Source organism: Strix uralensis, chromosome 16 (assembly GCF_047716275.1).
Source record: "Strix uralensis isolate ZFMK-TIS-50842 chromosome 16, bStrUra1, whole genome shotgun sequence".
In the NCBI taxonomy this organism is placed as follows: Eukaryota; Metazoa; Chordata; class Aves; order Strigiformes; family Strigidae; genus Strix; species Strix uralensis.
Genome location: NC_133987.1, coordinates 15,595,954 through 15,615,257, shown reverse-complemented (window position 1 = coordinate 15,615,257; position 19,304 = coordinate 15,595,954). Strand labels below are relative to the sequence as shown.

At 42.6% G+C, this 19,304-nt stretch overlaps 2 protein-coding genes across 8 annotated transcripts in view; one reads left to right on the top strand and one right to left on the bottom strand.

Annotated features, from left to right (window-relative positions):
* CLEC16A (C-type lectin domain containing 16A) overlaps positions 1-19,304 on the top strand; it is a 376,293-nt gene that overhangs the window by 288,451 nt on the left and 68,538 nt on the right. The gene's annotated exons all lie outside the window — the stretch shown is intronic.
* LITAF (lipopolysaccharide induced TNF factor) lies at positions 1,664-17,621 on the bottom strand. 7 transcript variants are annotated; one of them, XR_012631097.1, is made up of 7 exons: positions 17,466-17,620; positions 12,266-12,376; positions 7,919-8,080; positions 3,965-4,168; positions 3,410-3,566; positions 2,856-3,082; positions 1,664-2,640 (listed from the first exon to the last, which is right to left on the bottom strand). XR_012631097.1 is itself a non-coding variant. In XM_074885690.1 (6 exons), exons 4-6 carry the CDS (start codon positions 4,161-4,163, stop codon positions 2,974-2,976), a joined length of 465 nt encoding a protein of 154 aa, XP_074741791.1. In that variant the 5' UTR covers positions 4,164-4,168; positions 7,919-8,080; positions 12,266-12,376; positions 17,466-17,619; the 3' UTR covers positions 1,664-2,973. The 7 variants fall into 7 exon arrangements, 6 of the variants coding, with proteins under 6 accessions (XP_074741791.1, XP_074741792.1, XP_074741793.1 ...); XM_074885690.1 differs by having other exon boundaries at positions 1,664-3,082; positions 17,466-17,619; XM_074885691.1 differs by lacking the exon at positions 17,466-17,620 and adding an exon at positions 17,261-17,369 and having other exon boundaries at positions 1,664-3,082.

The following is a 19,304-nucleotide window of genomic DNA, read 5'->3' as shown; positions in this document are numbered from 1 at the left end:
TTAATAAAATATCAATGCATTAGAACAAAATTGAAGTCTCAATCTTGCCTTCCTGTATTCTCTGCACCTCAGAAGAAAAAAACCATAAAAATTAAGTGCTTCAGACATTAAAAAAAGCAGGGTATTCTCACATGATTAATAGGGATTCTTTCTGCCTGAACATAATGATATTTGCTAGCTATTTTCTCCCTACCAGTCACTGATATGTAAACATGTAGCCATATCCATATGTGTTTGTTTAGTTGTATTGCAAGTGAAAGTTTAACCCGAAAGAGTTTTAACTTAAAAAATAAATATATATATATATTTAAAGGGCCTGAGCTGCAGGAAAAAACCCACATTTTTCAAATGTGGCTCTGTGTGTAAACAGTTGGTCTGCAGGCCAGAGAATGCCATTTACCAGAGACTTGGCCCAAGTGAGACTGAAAAATGTCACCCTGTAATTACATTTGACTCAATTTTAACATTTCAGCTATTCATGTATTTGGAAACATTCCAAATGTCATAATTTTCCCATTACAAGCACTAGATACAAAAGACAAAGTTTTTATTTTAAATATAGTCAGTTTTAAAAACAAACAGTAACTTCAACGTAATCAAACACAAAGCACTTTCACACAAAGCAAGTTATATCCTGCATTTGTTTGTCTAAAATAAGTTTAACAAAGCAAGTTACTTTGGCACATTCTGTAGACAATTTCATACACAAGAGAACAAACACAGGCTTTGTATTTAAGGAAATTTAAGTATAGAAAGAGCAGCAGAAAGTTTTGCAGAATGCTTAATTAGATAGAATAGCTGCCAACATTATGTGTCCTATTCTCAATCCATATGAGGAATTTAAAGAGATGCAATGGACTGTGCCCATAAAACAAAATAAAGAAAACCCCACTTTTTTTTTTTTTTTTTTTTTTTTTGTGAATGTTCCTCTGCATTCTGGTGCCACCACCTCAGATTTTCCAACCATCATTTTGTAGAGAAAAGGGGAGGTAAGGGAATAACAATTTGAAGATGTACTCACCAAATGAATCTACGACAGGACTATCCAGACCAGACTGACATGGGTACTAACTAAAAGAACTAAAAATCCTCTCCACCACACAAGCAAACATCAAGTTTGGAAACACTGCATGCTTCATTGCTTCTTCCTGTCTTGCTCTGGTGATAAACTGACAAGAAGTACATTTTCTGTGAAATCCATGGATCAGGAAACGCACGTGACTTGCGTAAGTTAGAATCGGTGCCTGTGTCATCAGAACAGAAAACTCAATGGATCATCACCCAGGCCCTTAAAGAACATGGAAAGCATTAGGGTGGTGCAGCAGCAGCAAAAACCACAAGCTAGTACCACATCATCAAAGCAGAAAGCTACAGAACTACCAGCTTTTTATCTCCATCATTCTCTTGCCAGTCAGTAGCTACTGATGTAAATTCTTATAGTACAGGGAGACATACGATCAGAAGCCTCTTCCAAATGCACCAGGAAGCTCTTAAACCACTTGCAGACTGACAAGCAGCAGCAGTTTACAAAAACTAATTAACACAAGGCCTAGAGGTTGTATTTGTGATCCATAAAACTGCTGGATTTCAAACATGAAGTGTTGAAAGACTTGAAAAGTTAACTTATACCAAATATTTATAGAAGGCACATTTGGCAACAACAGTAAATGCAGTATTTTTTTATTTGTATTTATTTTAGCCTTTTACTTTTACAGAGATTAATACAGTGTTAACATCATAGCCTTGTTTTAACGCTTGCCTTTTCTAGACAGGTATCATTCAAATGCATCAAGCTGTTATTTGGACCAAGGCTGCTGTTTATGACATGGTAAAATACTTCAGATTTCAGAGCCTCATTCCCTCATTTTTTTGTGATCATCATCTTCAATAAGCATAACTAGCTTAAATTTCTGAAAACAGAACTTCTCTTTCATTTAGAAAAATCAGAGTACAAGTCTAAATGATCAGAGAAACTTCTTAACAAACGCATTACCTTCTTAATGAAGAAACAGTAATTAACAAACAGATCAACAATTAAAAGCTCAGGTGCTGTATCTGTGTTTTGCAGGTGGAATTCAAGCCTTAAGATAAGGCTGAGGTTTATGATCTATCAGTTGATTTACGTAAATGTACAAGGAAGTTTTCCAATGCTATAACCAAAGCTCTATGGGCATTTCCACTAGGGTGGAGAGAAGAGAACACTTCATAGGCTTATAAATCAGCAGTAAAAAACCCCAACCAATCAAAAAACACTGAACAAGTATCCGTTAAAAATTCCTGTATGAACATCTTTACTGCAGAGCAGAGATATGACTAGACTTGAAACTGGCAAGGAAATTCAGATACCAGATTGAATCACCACTGATGCACAATAACCTGAGTTGTCCATTTGGTAAAGCAGCCTCCAAGAAGGAAGAAGCCTTTAGGTTTGGTTCTCTTTCAGCTAAGAAAGTTTTAAAGTGAGTTTTAGTGCTCATGAAAAGATGCCAACAAATCACTTCTTTTGTCAAAGAGGGGCACCTGTCTCAGAGGCAAGCAACTCCCTGCCAGTTTGTGAACAGTGCTGTTGCAAAAGCATCAACACCAGGCATGAGACTATACAGATCTCCATAGACGTTCTCCTCTTGGTCTGCGCTGAGCCTGTAAGCAAGCACACCAGAGTGCAACACGATTCAGACAAGATTAACTGAAGAACATCACCAACATGTTTTGCATAAAGCAGAAAGGGAAAACATTTAGTTGTATCAACTGGTGCTGGACTGAGTGGCCCATAAAAATTAAGTATACTTTTTACAGACCTAAGTCAGATTGCCCTCAAGCAAAGTCTTATTCAAACAATCTAGCATAAACATTACTTTTGATTGGTTTCCAGTGACAGGATGCACAGAAACAACCAGAAGTCTCCATGAAGCTTCAGAAAGGGCTTGTAGAGGTGCTAACCAACTTCATCAATTATCAATGTTTAAACACTGCCTATAGACGTTTGTAAGAACCAACAAGAGCACTGCAGTTTGGGCAGGTGTGATCCACATCCTTTAGGGCATCAATGCAGAAGGGAATTAAGCAGCAGCCAGCTATACACCTGCAAAGGAAAAAAAAAATAAAAATCTGTTTTATCTCTTGTTACATACACAAGAAAGTAAAATATATTTCCTGCAAAAGCCATCAGTAAAACTGGTGCCATGAAGCTTTAGGAACAACACACATGGCTATGGAGTCCATCACTTTAGTGTTCCACAGCTGCTTTAAGGTCCTATAGGACTTAAACACAGATGTAGGCTATTCAAACCACAAAGGGTCAGGTCCCACACAGAATGAGAAAGCACAAACCTGAGAGCTTTGTTACTCCTTAGAGCTATAAAAGGTCATGTAAGAAGAGAAAATAAAGTGCAAATTGGTATCAACCTACCCCAGCAGGCAAAGGCCACCACATGACAGCCAAGTCAAAGCTCCTGAGTCATACGAGAGACGTGTCACTATCATCTGGTTACAGGAAGGGCAGCACATCTGAACTGGGCGGTCATAAAATACTACTGGTTGCTGCACATACACTGTCTGAACTGTAACTGAGTGGAGAAATACGCTGTTTACTCAATGGGTAAATAAGAAAAAAAGGGTAGTTAATCAACTTCCTCTGAGCTAGAACCAGCTATTACTCCGAAATATTTGAGCCTCAGAGCAATGAAATGCACAATGACAAAGAGAAATCACCATGGCATTTCCTAATGCAGAAACACACTGTCTTAAGGCTGCATTAAAAACTGCAGAAAGCCAAATGGTGTTATTGACAATAGTGCACACTGAAGGATTCACAAGAATTGATTCACCTTATTCCCTTCAAAAATATTGTTTGGAAGGTGAGGAACACCTGTGATCCATGATCTTTCATCTTCTGGACAGAACCTGTTACACAGCCACTTGACACCTCCTTAACATGAGGTACAGAGGAGTTTTTGAGGCTTACCCGGGTTATTCACTGGTGTGGGCTGCCCCATGTATGGGGGAGGGTTCATTCCCTTCCCATCCAGTTTCTGGCCAGGTCCATCCAGTTTCTGGCCAGGTTCTGGAACAGGATAGGGGTGAGGATAGCTCACATTTATTCCTATTGTTTCTTCATAAGAAGGTGGTGCAGATGGTACAGGGACACCACTCGGAGCAGACATTGTATCTAAAACATAGAGAGAAAATTATAACAAAATACATTATTTATTGAGGGTAAGTAACAACTAGTTAGGGTCTATTCAGACAGAAAGCAAGAAGATAACTAGATTAAAATGCACCTTTACCAGTATAAAATTTATTGACTGCTATTTGTTTCTGGTAGTATTAAATGTTAATCTTAATTTCATTGCTGTTGTTGCTTCCTTCCCTCTTCCTTTTCACAATTTCACACCACCAATTCTTCCTTTATAAATTAAAAATGCTAAAACAGGGACATGGGGCATCTTTATTAGTCTACTAAGCTATCTGACAGTTTCTGCCAGTTCTCCAAGAACAGTACTTCAGACCCCTCTTGTTCTCCTGAAAAATCGAACAGTGTAAGTCACATGGTAGCTGCTAACTAACATGAGCCTGGTTTATTTTTTATAAACTCAAATATTTCAAAAAATACTATTTATCTCTAATGTGATTTCAGACTTTAAAAAAAATATATATTGAAAGAAAAAAGAAACCCCGAACAGTTAAGTGCATCCAACTCAATGCTTTTACAACTCTCAAATATTGCCATTTTTGCTGCTTACCAAAGTTCCAATGAGTTTGTTAATGTGACTTTCCTCCACCAACTGTTATTTCATTACAGATTACAAGAACGTTAACCATTGCCTTTCCCCAAAGAGGAAAGAAATTATTGTGATTTCAACACAGACTTCCTCTCTTTCTTCCTGCCTACCCAATTCCTATACTCTGCCCACCCATTTGTTGAACAATCTCTCATGGCATCAATGCTGATTAAGTATCTCCCTTTTTCTCTTCCTCGTAAGGACCATCAGACAGCTCTCTGAGAACCACACTCCATTCTTTGTTGTCGCACATTCGATCCCTCTGTATACATGCAAGTCTTTTCACTCAGTTCTAGCTAGGAAGGGCAATCCATATTTGGCATATTAATTCTATACTCTTATAGTAATGCAGAAGCTATAACTAACCATAGCACTAGTATGAATAAAAGAAGAGAAATTGCACTGATGAGGGAGCAAAAAAAGACAAAAAGTATGTTAAGAAATAAAAATACCCACAACAACATAGCATTACTTCCAAAGCATGTTGCACTGAAAATGGCAGCTTGCTGGATATATGCAGTGTCTTGTGGTGCAAGACATCAGGCATTATAAGCTCAACCATTCTCCCCATTGTTCATATCACATCTTGGGACACCACTGCATTGCATGGTAGTAACAGGACCTAAACATACACAACTTAGCTAACTATGTAGTCACATAATTCAGAAAACTATCTGCAAGGTTCACAGTCCAACTTTCTTTTTCTAGCTTAAACAAAAGTGACACCTCCTCCCAAAACTAAACTGAACAGGAACGTGGCTAAGTGCAGACACAAGCTGATTCAAAGCTGAGCATTAAAGATCAAAGTTCAGACCTGGTTAAACTCTCAAGGCCAACCAGTGAATAATCCTTTCCTCACAAGCTACGCTGGGGATTTTTACAATCCAGGAAGTATGCTGTAACTTGGCTTCCCAATATGCAGAGTCACTACACAGAAGGACAAGGAAAAGAAGAGGGAAGAATCAAAGAGAGTAACACTGTCCATGAAGACCTTGTTGGCTTTCTGGCCCAGAAGACAAGAGCAGGGGGAAAAAAATAATTATCAGCATAAAACCTGTCTACTCTTTAAACTGTTAAACTGCCTTTGGGGAATTTAGTTCCTGAGAAAATGGAAGATCACAATTTCTTTTACACTGAAATCAATACATAGTCACAGCAGGCAGTGGAGGAACAAAAGTCAGTGGAGAACCAACCTAGAACTGTTGTGCAATGACCTAGTATGCAACAGTTGCCCACAGTGGCCTGAATAATCCTTTTAAGATAGAATGATTACTTTATCAGAGGATTTATTACTCCAAAGTAGAGAACTGTTGTGAAACTACGCATCTACAACCACCTTCTCCCAGATTACCTCATTCCATTCCGTTTACGTGCGCAGCTGAAGTCCAGAATATGTTTGCTGTTTTCAGTATATTGTAATGCTTAAAAGCACCACTTGAACAAACAATCGCATCAACAAGATTCATCCCAGGAAATAATGTAGCTATTTTGTGCACAGATCTGGAACTTTTCCAGTGTGAATTCTGAAAAAGGGTCTTCTCGTCACCATTTCAAGACATCCGTGTAACAGCCATCCTGGGATCAAAGCATCCTGGACCATGGAGTCCTACTATTAGTGAGCTATGGAAGAACTGCCTAATGAAGCCCCTTTTTCCTTTGGTCTCCTAAAAATCTGGCTTTTTGTACAGTTTAAAATGCACCTCTTTCCACCTATCACCCAATAAATATATCACATTCCTCATCAGTACAGCTGATCACTTCAGCAGCTAGACTGCAGAGAAGGATCCAGCAGATCTACTAGACCAGAAGCTGAATAAAAGCTGTCAGTATCATGAAAACGGCAAACACCATGCTGGGATGCGTAAGCAAAACCAGTATCTGTACAACAGCTGAAAAAGTTCTGCTGCTCTGGGAAAACCCCCATGGGAGTACAGTATCTAAGAAACAAATAAGTGAACAGATTCCAAAGAAAAGCACCAAGAACAGTCATAAAGGCTAGAAAAGAGGACTTCTGAGAAAAAGCCAAAGAAACTGAGTTTTCTTAGTTTCAAAAGACCAGAGAGAATAATGAAGACAGGCAGAAGAGGAACTAAAACTTCTCTGTGAGTAAACTTTAGGAAGTTTAAACTTTTACTCTGAGAGTAAACTTTAAGAAAAACTGTCAGAAAAACTTTTAAATAATAAGCTTTTCCCTATGTCTATTAATAAGGCTATTTAAGCACTAGATAAATTGGCAAGAGAGTTGTGGAGCCTTCCCTCCTGAAAGTTTTAAGAAGGATTACACATCAGAAATTGTATGTCATTCAGCACTAAGTAGATTAGACAACCTCTTCACATTCCTTCCAACTGCATTTTCCATTATTTCAACACTTGCTTTTGAAAACAAATGCCACACCTTTTAAACACCTACTTTTACGTACACTTTCAGAAGTGAGATACTACGTCTTCTGAAGAAAGCAAGGCCCAATCCTGAAAAAACTGCTTGCAGACCCCCTGCCCCTAGAGCTCATTGCAAGACAGGGTCTAGAACTACCTGAAAATCAACAGCTTCTACTTAAAAAAACCCAACCAAACAAAAAACAACCAAAAAAAACACCCCAAAAAACCAAAACACAACCCCAACCAACAAAAAAACCAAACTGACCATGATTATAGTTTCTGAGTATCAAACTTATTCAAGCTTCAGGTAAGACAGTAACTGCAGTGAATTGATATGGCAATAAGTATTAACCCAAGGATTAGACAGTAATAAAAACAAAGGTGAGAGGGACATTTCAACATTTTATTTTAGCTTAGGCAAGACTTACATCCTGGGTTAGTAAATAAACTGCAGATTATACTTCCCTATGCAATCTCTTAAGGCACTAATAGACTTCCCATAGTTTCCATTTGCACTTTGCTCCCTGCAAACAGGTACAGAGCAGCTTATCACTTTCATATGTTTCACAGATATATTCTTATATAAAATACCACTGATACAGACACATCTGGGAAGAGCAACTAATACATAATGCCTGGTTACAAAGAGGACAAAAGATTAATATGTCAAACCAAGTGATACAGAATCTTAAGCATGCAGATAGGATAGAGAAGACTTGAATTTCTAACACCTTAACAAACTGTACCCAGCTACTTACCGAACAGCAGCAATTTGCTACTTGAAAGATAAACAGGCACAAAAGCAAGCTGATGGCAGAATCAGAAACTGAACCCACAAGCTTTGTCTTCTCAAAGCAGACTCTCAAATGCTGCTCCCAAATAATTCAAAAAGGGAAGACTGTTTGGTGACAGGCACCCGACTGCAATAAAAGACAAAGGATAAGACAAGTAACAGAGATGCCAAATGCACCTAAAAGTTATCTGCAGGTAGCATATATGCAAACCATTAGGCAACATTAAAGCTATCTCAAGCCAGGATATGCAAACACCAAAAGACCAACAAGCGCACTAAATGCAAGAGTGGGCCTTTTACACTGATACACAAGAAGTTTCCGTTTACATCTGGAAGTTTCAGATCCAAACGCCATTAAGCACAGAGAAGAACTGAGCAGTTCGAGCTTCTGTTCCCAGACTCTCACTACTCTTTTGCTTTGAGTCTTTAGAAATGCATGTGGTAAGACAAAGACCAATGGTTTCAGCTACCCATCCCACATCATTCTTCTGCTCTTCATAAAAAACCTCTCACATTTCAGGTACACAATGGTTAGGGTGGACATTGACTCACTGGGCCCAGCTGCACTCTAACTTTGGGCAGATGAGTCACTAGACTCCAGAGAATTAATAAAGCAGCAAAAGCACCAGCTCCCTCCTCCAGATTTTTCTTTTTTGCTCATTTGCTCAAGAGAAAGAATCACAAGTACACAGAGCTGTGAGCACTTTTCTCAGCCCAAATAATTTCCTTCATAAGCACACACTGGAACAACACTGGCATGGGACAAAGCACCCTTCCAGTTCATTCCTTTCTGCAGAGGTCTATTGCTCTACATACAGAAGAAAGTTAGCATAAAGGGAAGGAAAAGGCTGGTAAAAGCCACAGCATTCACAAACCACTCTATTCTAATGAAATCAGATTAGTTACTTACACTAGCTGGAGAGACCAGGAAGAAAGTTAAATTGTACTGACAGAACAATGCATGGATACCCTTCTCTCCAATGGAGAGTGCGGCACAGCTCTGTCAATTTTACAACTGCACTAAAGCCACATGAATTTGGGGGAATGGAAGCCTTTTGAAACTGATGAAAATTTAGTAAAACTCAGTGGTGTGCAGAAGTTTTTGCAGGGTTTTGTATTTTGCAAAATCATATGTCAGCTAATTCAAACACTCCCCTCCCCATTTTAATTCCTAAACTCTAACTCCACGCAGCAATCTGAAACCAGAAGCAGGGTTTGCACCTGCTCTTGCAACACAGCAAGAGGATTTGCAGGCTGTACCTGAAAAAAAAGCACAACACCTGGCTAGACTTTCCTTTTATCTTGCCATTGGAAAAAGTGAATTAAGTGAATCAGAACTTCTAAGGTAACTTATCTGAAGAACTCATTACCCAAGCATTCATTATAAAGCCAGGATTCTTACAGCCTTCTATCATTGGCTTCTGGGTTTGTATCTGACTAAAATAATTCAAGATAAAACTCTGACCTGAAACTAGCAGTATGCTCAGAGGCAGATACAGATTGCAGAAGGATTCAGCAGGGTTCTATCTCATTAGACGAGACAACTTTCCAATAGTGTTTATGTAATTAATTAAAATATAAGCTATGACCTATACAATTTTTTAAAATATCTGCATAGAGTTCCTCAGTATACCCTCCCACAACATGGGTTTGTAAAAAGTTGGGCAGTTTCTTCAGAATGCTAATTGAAATATTAAACTGTAAAACCTAGTGTAGATGAGGAAGACTCTTACTCTGACCTTCTTCAAGATGCATACAGGCATTACAGGGAAAGCAAGAAAGAATGTACATTTATCACAGTCCAGAAGTTACACAGGTCTTACTCAACGTGCCCAAAACAACAGGTTGCCCTGTGATAACCTACACCTGCTACATCTGCCAGATATTCACACATTAACTTACGCCATTGTCTGTTCTAGGAAGGGAAATGTATTCAAGATTCCCTTCCTCCCAAGGGGCAGATTTACTGTAAGGATGTTAGGGTGCCATTATCTGTGTCATGCTCCCAAATACAGAGACAGAGAGCGCTACAGGGCTATAGCCATCTTCTCCTTCTCTCCCTCACACTCCATTCTTGATGCAGACCAGTCAGGGTCAGAGTCTGACTCATGTGCCTTTCGTGCATCTTCACCTAGAGATAATCACTGTAACAACAAATTGTCCTCTCCACACCCAGAACTGAACACATATTTATTACCATAAATGGGGGTGCATCCCTCATCTTATGAAAATTTTTGATGTTGCCCAGATTGGTATGTTAACGTTACATAGTTTAAAACTGCGGCCTTTGTCTGAAGACAGGATGCAAATGCGTATTCTAAGGATACAGAAAAATACTTTTTGCCCAGGGACAAATGGAAAAAAAAATGGAAGGGGGAACAAGCCAAAAGTGGAAAGGTAAGTCAAGTCATGCATGCCTTACCCAACAATTACAGATGAATCATTAGGCAACAATTTTTTTAATCCTAGATGGTTTCCTGACCCACACAAGAGTCTAACAGAAATGGATTCCACAGCAGCACACGGATAACAGCAGCAGCAGTAGTAAGTAGATCATCTTTCTGCCCTTTATCAGGATGGGAGAAAAAAAGATCTGCACAGTCCCCACACTAACACAGCATGCAAGGAGAAACTTATGCACAGAAGTGTTGCTCCTGAGAGGCTGGAGAAGATGGCAGAAACTGTAGAGTCATCCCTCTATCCCTGTCCAGCCAAACCTGAGCTTGGCACCTGCTTTTAATGCAATAGCTAGTACCGCTCTTCTAAGAATAGAAGAGCAAATACACTTACTACCTTACAGAACAATTTTCCTTATCAGAAATCTTCCTTAGCCACTCAGGTATGGACCAAAAATGCTCTGCTTGCTTTTAAATTGGCTCCCCTGAAGCTAAATAATTTCGTCTGTATTTGCTTGAAGCCATTCCAAAACAAAGCTTAGTATAAAGAAAATATAATTTTTAGCTTAAATCAGAGTATATGTCCATCATAAGAAATTTTTATAGAAGATAAGCACAGTTAGCTCTATGAAAGCTTCAACTAAGAACATTTTCTTTGTTTGGTATGGATTTACAACTTCCCCATTTTTATAAAAAGAAATCTATATCCTTAAAACAGTGCAATACCAAATGTCGTACATCAATCCAAGACTATTTCTACAAAAGAAAGATCCAACTTGCCACTTCAGCTGCCTACCACTATGGAGTGTTTTCAGCTGCATGAGTTCCTTGGTCTCACTGGCCACACAACAGCATAAATGCTAGTGTTACAAGGGGAGATGGCAACAACATTCATGCAAGAGATCGTAAGCAGCTCATGAAATCAGACCCAACATCTCAGACCATCTGTTTTTACTTTCGTAGAGCATCATTCCAAAACTCAGAATTAATACATACACACGCTCAGCAAGAGGAGGGACATTTCCGTTACACACATTTTTGGGGATGATTTTGAAGAGAAGTACATAGTTTATCTTCCACTGGAAGGAATGTTGCTGAATGTGAACTTATCTGAACACATTACATCAAATTGCTTTCTAGAGAATTTTTACTAAGAGGTATAACACACTAGCAAAGATCCCATGCAAGACAAGGCAAGGACAAGAAAATAAAGTAAGCCTGTATCTGGCTATCCGAGTGATGAACAAGGTGGCAATATCATCAAGAAAGCATACTTTTTATGAGTGTAAGAAGTGATTATTTTCTTAGCAGTTTTAATTTTTTTCAGGGACTTTTATTGAATGGTATATATTTTGGATGAAAAGAAACGACATATGTAAATTCAGTCATTCACATCTGGGTCAAGACAGCAGATCTGAAGCAGGGACATCGTAACTTCTACCCAGGGTGAGGGCACAGCGCTGGGCACCACCTGTTGGCAGCACTGCAGAGGAGCTGGCAGCAGAAATGGGGCTGGAGGAAGCTGCCAAATAGCAGGGTGTGTAAAGGGCTGCAGCTGAGCAAGGGAGCAGACACCACTGAAAACAAAACCAGAAGACACACATGGCTGCCGGGAGTGCAAGAGCCAAGGCACTGTCTCCCTGCCATTGCCATCCAACCCTGAAAGTGTGCAGCTTGTCGCAGAACTCCTGCTGCTCTACTGTCAGCCCAACCGCCTTCTCCTGGATAAACATCCTGCACATATCCCCACTGCCCCACCTTATTCCAAGAAGCTATGCACCTCAATTTGAAAGACATTACCTAAGCAGGCCTCACGGTGTACAGCACAGCCTGCATTGGGCGGGGAGAGAAACATGGAGAAAAAAGTCTCAGGCCCTAAGAAAATTAAAAAAAAAATAAAAAAATGTTTGACTTACTTGGGTCGTTGTACGTTTGTTAAGACACAGCAGAAAGTTGGTGGCTATAGACAACCGTGGTATCTGATCTTTTAAGTCCAGGAAAACACCCACTGGGAATACCAGCAGAATCTGTAGGCAACACACACAAGGGCAGAGAACAGTTTAGTTGGAAGGAAACAGAAGCTACGACTGGGCAGTTTTTATGAGAAATGAACAAAACATACAGTAAACGAGCCAGATAATAATGCAGCATTTCCCCATCGGGACTGTAGCTGGCTGTAAATAACTCCATAACAAGAACAGAAGTCGGAAACACACTTTGTATTCTGTTACAGCTTTCTATTCCAAAGTCCAAGGGCCTTGAACAACTTCAGCTAAGTAGGTCGTAAGCAGGTGGCTGATCCAAATGACCTCTGGAAATCCCTTGTCCATCCTAAATTACTCTATAATAACCCAGAAAACAGAAGTTAGGTTACTATACTAGAAAAAGGTTACAAAGGTCCAGTTCTGGTTTCATCCATACACTAAAGACTAAATACTAAGTTATGACAAAACTCATGCAAAAGATACCAGTCCTGACGTAAACAAAACAAACTCATTTGCTTTAATCACTTCTTCACTGAGGACAATTCTCCAGAAAACTGCCTTAGTTGCTGGGCTGTCTCCATTGCTGTCAGCTTGGTTCAGGCCAGAGAAGCACTAATTCATCCCAAGTACAGAGACTGGCAGCAACAGTAGGAACTGTATGGCTATTAAATACTCCTTCTGCCCCAAGTACTGTTGTACACCTAGTGGAATGCAGATTCTGGATCAGTATCTTGATATCAAAAGGAAGGTGGGTTTTACTAGTAGACCTATTTTTTTTCCCCTCACAAGACATAATATAAATATATCTATTTGCTAACACAGGAATTTCAGACCATTTTAAGACAAACTTGATTTTCCTGCTTTTTTTGTGAGATGCTCTAGAAACTCCAATCTATCATGGTTCCAAACTTTCTAATACGTTTTAGCCTTAAACATAACCAGCTTCTCTTGTGCCTACATCATTCTTTGAGCAGTTCTATATCCTAACGTTCATCTCATACTTCCACTACCATAACTTCTCAACTAGAGTTGTCAACCACTGCCTCCTGTCTGGTAAACCTCTGCTGTTCTTGCAACGTCCATGTTGCCTCCTCACCACTCATGCCTGTATCTGTCCCTGTCAACATCGCTGCCCTCCAGGATCACCCATCCTTTCCTTTCCACACTGTACCTAGGCATAACCAACTACCGCCATGCACCAGCTGAGTGCGGAGCTCAGTCACGCAGCCAGTCACCCTCAGTGCCCCTGGAGCCGTGCAGGCCAAGTCCTCAGCTGAGTCAATAGCCAGAACTCCCTTTCCTCTTCATATATACCACCTACACACCTGTCCACATACCAAAAAGGAAAAAAGGAATCTGAAACTGTTGTTGGTTCCTGGTCTGGTATGCTATTTATTCAGCCTTTCGCTCACCATCCAAAAATCTCTCCCTTAAACCTTCAACTACAAGGATAAGGCTCTGTGGACACACATCTCCAGGCTGCAAAACTCAAAGTAAGCGTTATTTCTAAGCAACAAGTTCATTTATAATCATGACTGCTCTTCTCCAACCAACCCAATTCCTGTACATGTTTCCATGGTCGTTCTTCAAAGTTTTAAAATAGGCTTCAGGTATCATCTCTTGATTTTACACTTTTTCTGATCACATCTCTCAAGTCAAAAACCCTTTCAACACCTGCAAGACGCCTACACAGACCTTTGCAGGTAGAAGAGACAACACACAGAGAAAAAAGAATTTTAGGCTTAAATATCTGATTAGGGCTGGAGTCACTCCATCCACACAAAGTACAGCCAAGACCCAGTGCACAAGCTTCCCAACAATGACATGAGCCTCTTTGCTTCCCTGTAGCACAGAAAAGTCTCTGGAATACTGCTGATTGCCTTCCTCACACTACACAGCTTTCATCAGGATTTCAGTGAAGTCTATAAACATTTCTGTAAAGAACTTGTCACAAGTTTGTTCGCTCTTCCAGGTTACACAGCACTAATATGCTGCACTGGAGGCATGGTAATATATCGGTAAACACCACAAATGTCTACGCATTTCATAGTTCCACTGTCTTCCCAGCAGACTAAGCAGAAATGCGGAAGGGTTTATTAGAAAGGAAATTGTGTACTCAGTCCAGTGTGGGTTTTACAGTAGCCACGTAGCTAGGACAAACACAAGAGTTAGCACAAAAGGACAGACGTGGCTACAGACGCAGTGTCTACACAGGAACAGTAATTGTGGTAACCTATCACTTCCTTGAGGACAGGCATTGCTCTTTCACACCATTCTCATTTTCACACTGCAGCTTTGGCAGACTGAGGGAACAAGACAACAGTCAAAAATTACTAAACTCAGTAAGTTTTTGTGACAATATCTGTAGTATCAAATATTCCACAGGTATATATTTAAAAACCACTGACCTCCTGTTTTCTTTAGAAAAAGAGAAGTTTCCCCTTGTGACTAAACTGCAGAGCTGCATGCTGATAAACTGCCCCCAGTCACAGCGTGCTGGTTTTGGCTGGGGGTGCACACAGCCAGGACATCTGACCCCAACTGAGCAAAGCAATATTCCAGACCATATGACGTCATGTTTAGCAATAAAAATAAGGGGAAGGTTGGCAGGGGGGCTGCTGCTCAGGGACTGGCTGGACATTGGTCGGCTTGTGGTGAGCAATTGTTTTTATTTGCATCACATGTCTTTCTTGAGATTTATTTCTCTGTTACTTTCCTTTTTATGACACTGTTTATTATGTTATTTCAATTATTAAACTGATCTTATCTCAACCCAAGAGTTTTCTCACTTCTACCCTTCCAATTCTCTTCACCTCTCGGGGTGGGGGGTTGGGGTGGGGGGGAGGTTAGGGAGTGGCTGTGTGGAGCTTAGTTGCTGGCTGGGGTTAAACCATGACACACAGCTCCTTCTGCTGTGCAGACACCACCTGACCAAAGACCATCCTCACCTCTGCTTTACGAAGAGTGAATTCTAAGTCAACACCCTTTCATGGATTTCAAAATGGTCATGATCATAACTTCCAGCATGGACACTTCTAGTCTTGATATTTAACATTCAATACTTATTTTTAAATGATGTTGCATTTTTCATTTCTTACCACTGACTAGTTTTGGACAGCTGGTTCAATTTAAAAATGACTACTATGCTTTTTCGCTTTCCCTTCCTGACAACAGATGCAAACAGGTCTCAGGTCTTTGCCGCACTTGGCAGCATCCCTGTCATAGCAACCACCTCTCCTGTGCCTGCCTTTTATTCAAAGTTAAAGATTCAAATCTGCAGCACAGAAAACATTTACCAAGTACTACAGTGAATGGTATAAAACAAAAACCAAGTATCAGTCCCACTAAGTTATCTACCAAAGCAGACATTCCTAATAAAGAACATGATAGCATCAGGACTACAAAACAGTCTCTTCAAATTACTGAGTATTGTGGAGGTAACCACAACTTCAGCTTTTCAACTTAATTTTGCTAATGTCCCTTCTGCTTTAAATGTCAACTTTGAAGAGATATTTGAACTATTACTTCATACAGCCAGTGCAAACATGTGTCTCTCAATCCTGGGAACTACTTGAAGATTAGCCTGGGGACAAGAAAAAAAGAAGGTAATAACCCACCTCTCTGGTTGGTATAAAAAAACCCCAAAACATAAAAGCACACCACAGAAAAGAATTCCTTACAAACACAGCTTTCCTAACCTAGCTTGGCCAGGCAAATATGTTGTTGCCCTTCCCTTATTCTTCATCTCTTGCTAAGATTTGACACAGTTTAATCCCTTAAATTAAACAATTCCTACTCGGTCCTCTTCATTAGAAACCCCCAAGTTGCTCTCCAACACCACAGGTAATTACAGGGGCTCCCTGCACAGCAGAGTTTAAGACAGCTGCTGATCAGCACCACCTGGAATGAAACACAGGTTGAAGGCTAATCTTTTTTTTAAACAATCAGGCAGGATATACAGGTTTATCAGAGCACTCGGGATTTCTGCAATGCGCAGCAGCAAGCTGTAATGCAGCACTTGCTTGGGCACCATCTTGGTTACCTGAACTCCAGATGGTAACGTAACAGTTTACCAACCTGCCGAGAAATGTTATTTTAAAGTTGTGTAAATTTCTCAGGCATTCATGAGTGAATAAAATTCAGTAATAATTACAAAAAAAGAATTCGATATATTATTATTTTAGTAACACAACCATTCAGGTCACACTGAATTTTATACTGGTAAAATAGAAATAGGACCACACAGCGTGTTCTCCCCAGCAGCAGAGGTTGCAGACGGTTAGCACGTTACTTTTACCAAGCGATCAACAATCTCAGACGAATCCTGTGAGGGGCTTCAACTCGGGTCCTGGTGGGGCCGGTAAACCCCCTCCCAGGGCAGGGCCGTTTGGAAACGAGCCGCCGCTACGCCGCGCTCCAGCCCGTGCCCCGAGGAGCGGGACACTCGCCGCCCGCAACAGTTGGGTTTCGCCTTCTCTCTCGGCTGCCGGCGGCGGCTCCGGCCTCGCCGGCCCCGCGGGCAACAGCCGCCGCCCACGGCCTGTCCCGGGCCGTCTCCGGACCCTCCCGCCGGGGCTGGGCCGGGGCCGGGGCCGCGCCGCTCGGGGCACGGCTGACACCCGCGAAGCCCCGGCTTCCCCCAGCGCCCCGGCACCGGCCCGCCGAGCCGAGGCGGCTCCCCCGCTCCGCGGCCAGGCCGGGGGTTCCGGCCCTGCCTGGGGGGTCCGGCCCTGCCTGGGCGCCGCGGGAGGGCTGGGAGCGGCCCCGGGAAGGGCAGAGCTGGGGCCCGGGAGCGGCGGCCGGCGCTGCACCCTCTCGACAGCGGCCCCGGCAGTGGAGCAGAGCCCCCCCCCCGCCCCAGCCCCGGCCCGCCCGGCGACAGCCCGGCGCGCCCAGCGTCGCCCGCAGCGGCCCCGCAGCCCTTACCGCTCCGTACCCGCTGCCCGCCCGTCCTCCTCTCAGCTGGGGTGAAGCCACCGTCCCGCAGCGCTGGTCCCGTCCCCAGCCTCGTCTTCCCCCGCCCCTTCCCCCGAGGGCCGCGAGCGGGCGCCCGTGGGGGACTGCCACGGGAGGACAGCCCCCCCCCGCCCCCCCCGGGCCCTGCCCGGAGCCCCTGCTCCACCGGACCTACCGGCAGCGCCGCGGCCGCTCCCCGCCGAGCCGCGCCTGGCCGTGCCCGGGCCGCCAGCGGAGCCGGCGCGTCCCCGCACCTGGGAGCGGCGCGTCTGAGCACGGGCGGAGGAAAAGGAAAGGGCAAAAAAAAGTCTGTGGAAGTACAAACATGACTGACGCACACGGCCGTAACTTCCCCGCTTTGCTAGGCGAACGGCCAGACCCGAGTACCGGGAAACTTCGCAGCTCTCGCCGAGAAGCCCTCTCAGAGACTGACAAATTAAAACAAGGGATCTTCAACTTTCCCGTAACCGGCGTAGCCAGGCTCCGCGTTTTGTAGCACAGGAGGAAAAAAACCTCCTCTAACTCTACAACACCCCTTATCTTACCAAGTTTAGTTATTTCTGACAACCCGACGTGCAAGAAAACATAAAATTATCGAAACCTTCAACAGATTTAGTAATTTTAACTAGTGCCTTCACAGGCAATTAAATCTGATTCAGTCTTTGGAAAACACGGGGTGTGTCACCCCCTTCCTCTATCCAACCCACCAACTCAAAGGTAAAACAGAAATTAACTACTGGCCAGATCCCTGAAAGGGATTCAGTAAGGAGTGCTTCACCGGCTACAGTTGAGGTGAACCGTTGGCAAGACCTAGTATTTAAGTACTTTAATCTACTTTAGACTGAAGGGAGTCAGTAACCCCTGAGGGCTCAGCAGGGATTGTGCATTAGGCTTTTTGGCTGGAAGCATCTAAAATCCGTTAAAGTCCTATTTTTGTGTTTAAATCCTTCCTTGGATCTCATCGTAAGTAACATGTCTAAAGCTGCTATTCAAACCCATCCCAGAGCCAGGATTCAGATTTCGAAGGACAAAAGGGGCTCTCACCCTGAGCAAGAATAAACCCGACAGTGAGCTCTGCAGTCACAGTAGTCTACTGAGTCGCCTGCAGGTACGGGTACTTGGGGGTTTCATCAGATGTTGGAGTATGAGAGCTCTGGCAGTGTGAATACCCCCAGTCCCCTGATTTGGGGGGAAGTGGGGGCTGTGATTCAGCAGCATTCAGTCCTTCCTATGAGTTAGCATTTGAACCCGAGAGTAGAACTAGACTTAGAGCTGAATATATTTTCATCATTATCAAGAAACCACATTACATATTATATTTTTCTCAGGAGTAGAATACAAGTAATTTTTGCTTTTGGGTTAACTAAAATTGGAATAATTGTTCTCTTTGTAACTAAATCCCCTTCCCCAGGTGGCTCTGAGCAGCTTAGAAGCCATATGAGAGAGAAACCATGACTGAACACATCTCCCAGGGTGAAATAAGGCACGGCCTTCAACTGAAAGCCTTCTGCCATGCTCTCCCATGTTTTTTGCTTACATCTAGTCAGAGGCTGGCTCATGCTACAGCTTTTACTCCTCCTTGGGGACCTCAGTAACATTGTCCCTTTTGCCCTACTACTGTTTCCACCAAACGTCCAAATACAGCAGGTGGTCAGCATCCATTTACCAGTGCATGAGCATATTTCCTCTCACTACCCCTCCTCCTTCCCACCTATCTCACCATTCACCAGTTCCTCCTTTTCCAGTCCTTTGCTGGCTGGCACTGGAAGCATCAGCTTTAGTTGGTCTGCAGCTGGCCAGGCCACTGCAGCATCTGTGAGACGCGGCCCGCTGGCCCGCCTGGGTCAGGCAGGAGTCCCGGGTCAGGCAGGGAGCTTGCCTGCCCTGTAGGGCAACCCAGCACAGCTTCCTGGGCACAGCCGCCTGTGCCATGGGACCCACAGAAGCTATCTTCCTGCAACAGACCCAGTGACTGGGTGGGGACACAGGCAGCTTGAGGAAACATGGCTAGAAA

Excerpts from the sequence above, each read along its gene's own strand:
- LITAF (XM_074885694.1), bottom strand. The coding sequence starts at position 4,163 with ATGTCTGCTCCGAGTGGTGTCCCTGTACCATCTGCACCACCTTCTTAT. Across the intron at positions 3,567-3,964 it reads CACACCAGTGAATAACCCGG|TTACAGTTCAGACAGTGTAT; the intron begins GTAAGCCTCAAA and ends TTCTCCACTCAG. Across the intron at positions 3,083-3,409 it reads GGTGGCCTTTGCCTGCTGGG|GTGTATAGCTGGCTGCTGCT; the intron begins GTAGGTTGATAC and ends TTTCCTTTGCAG.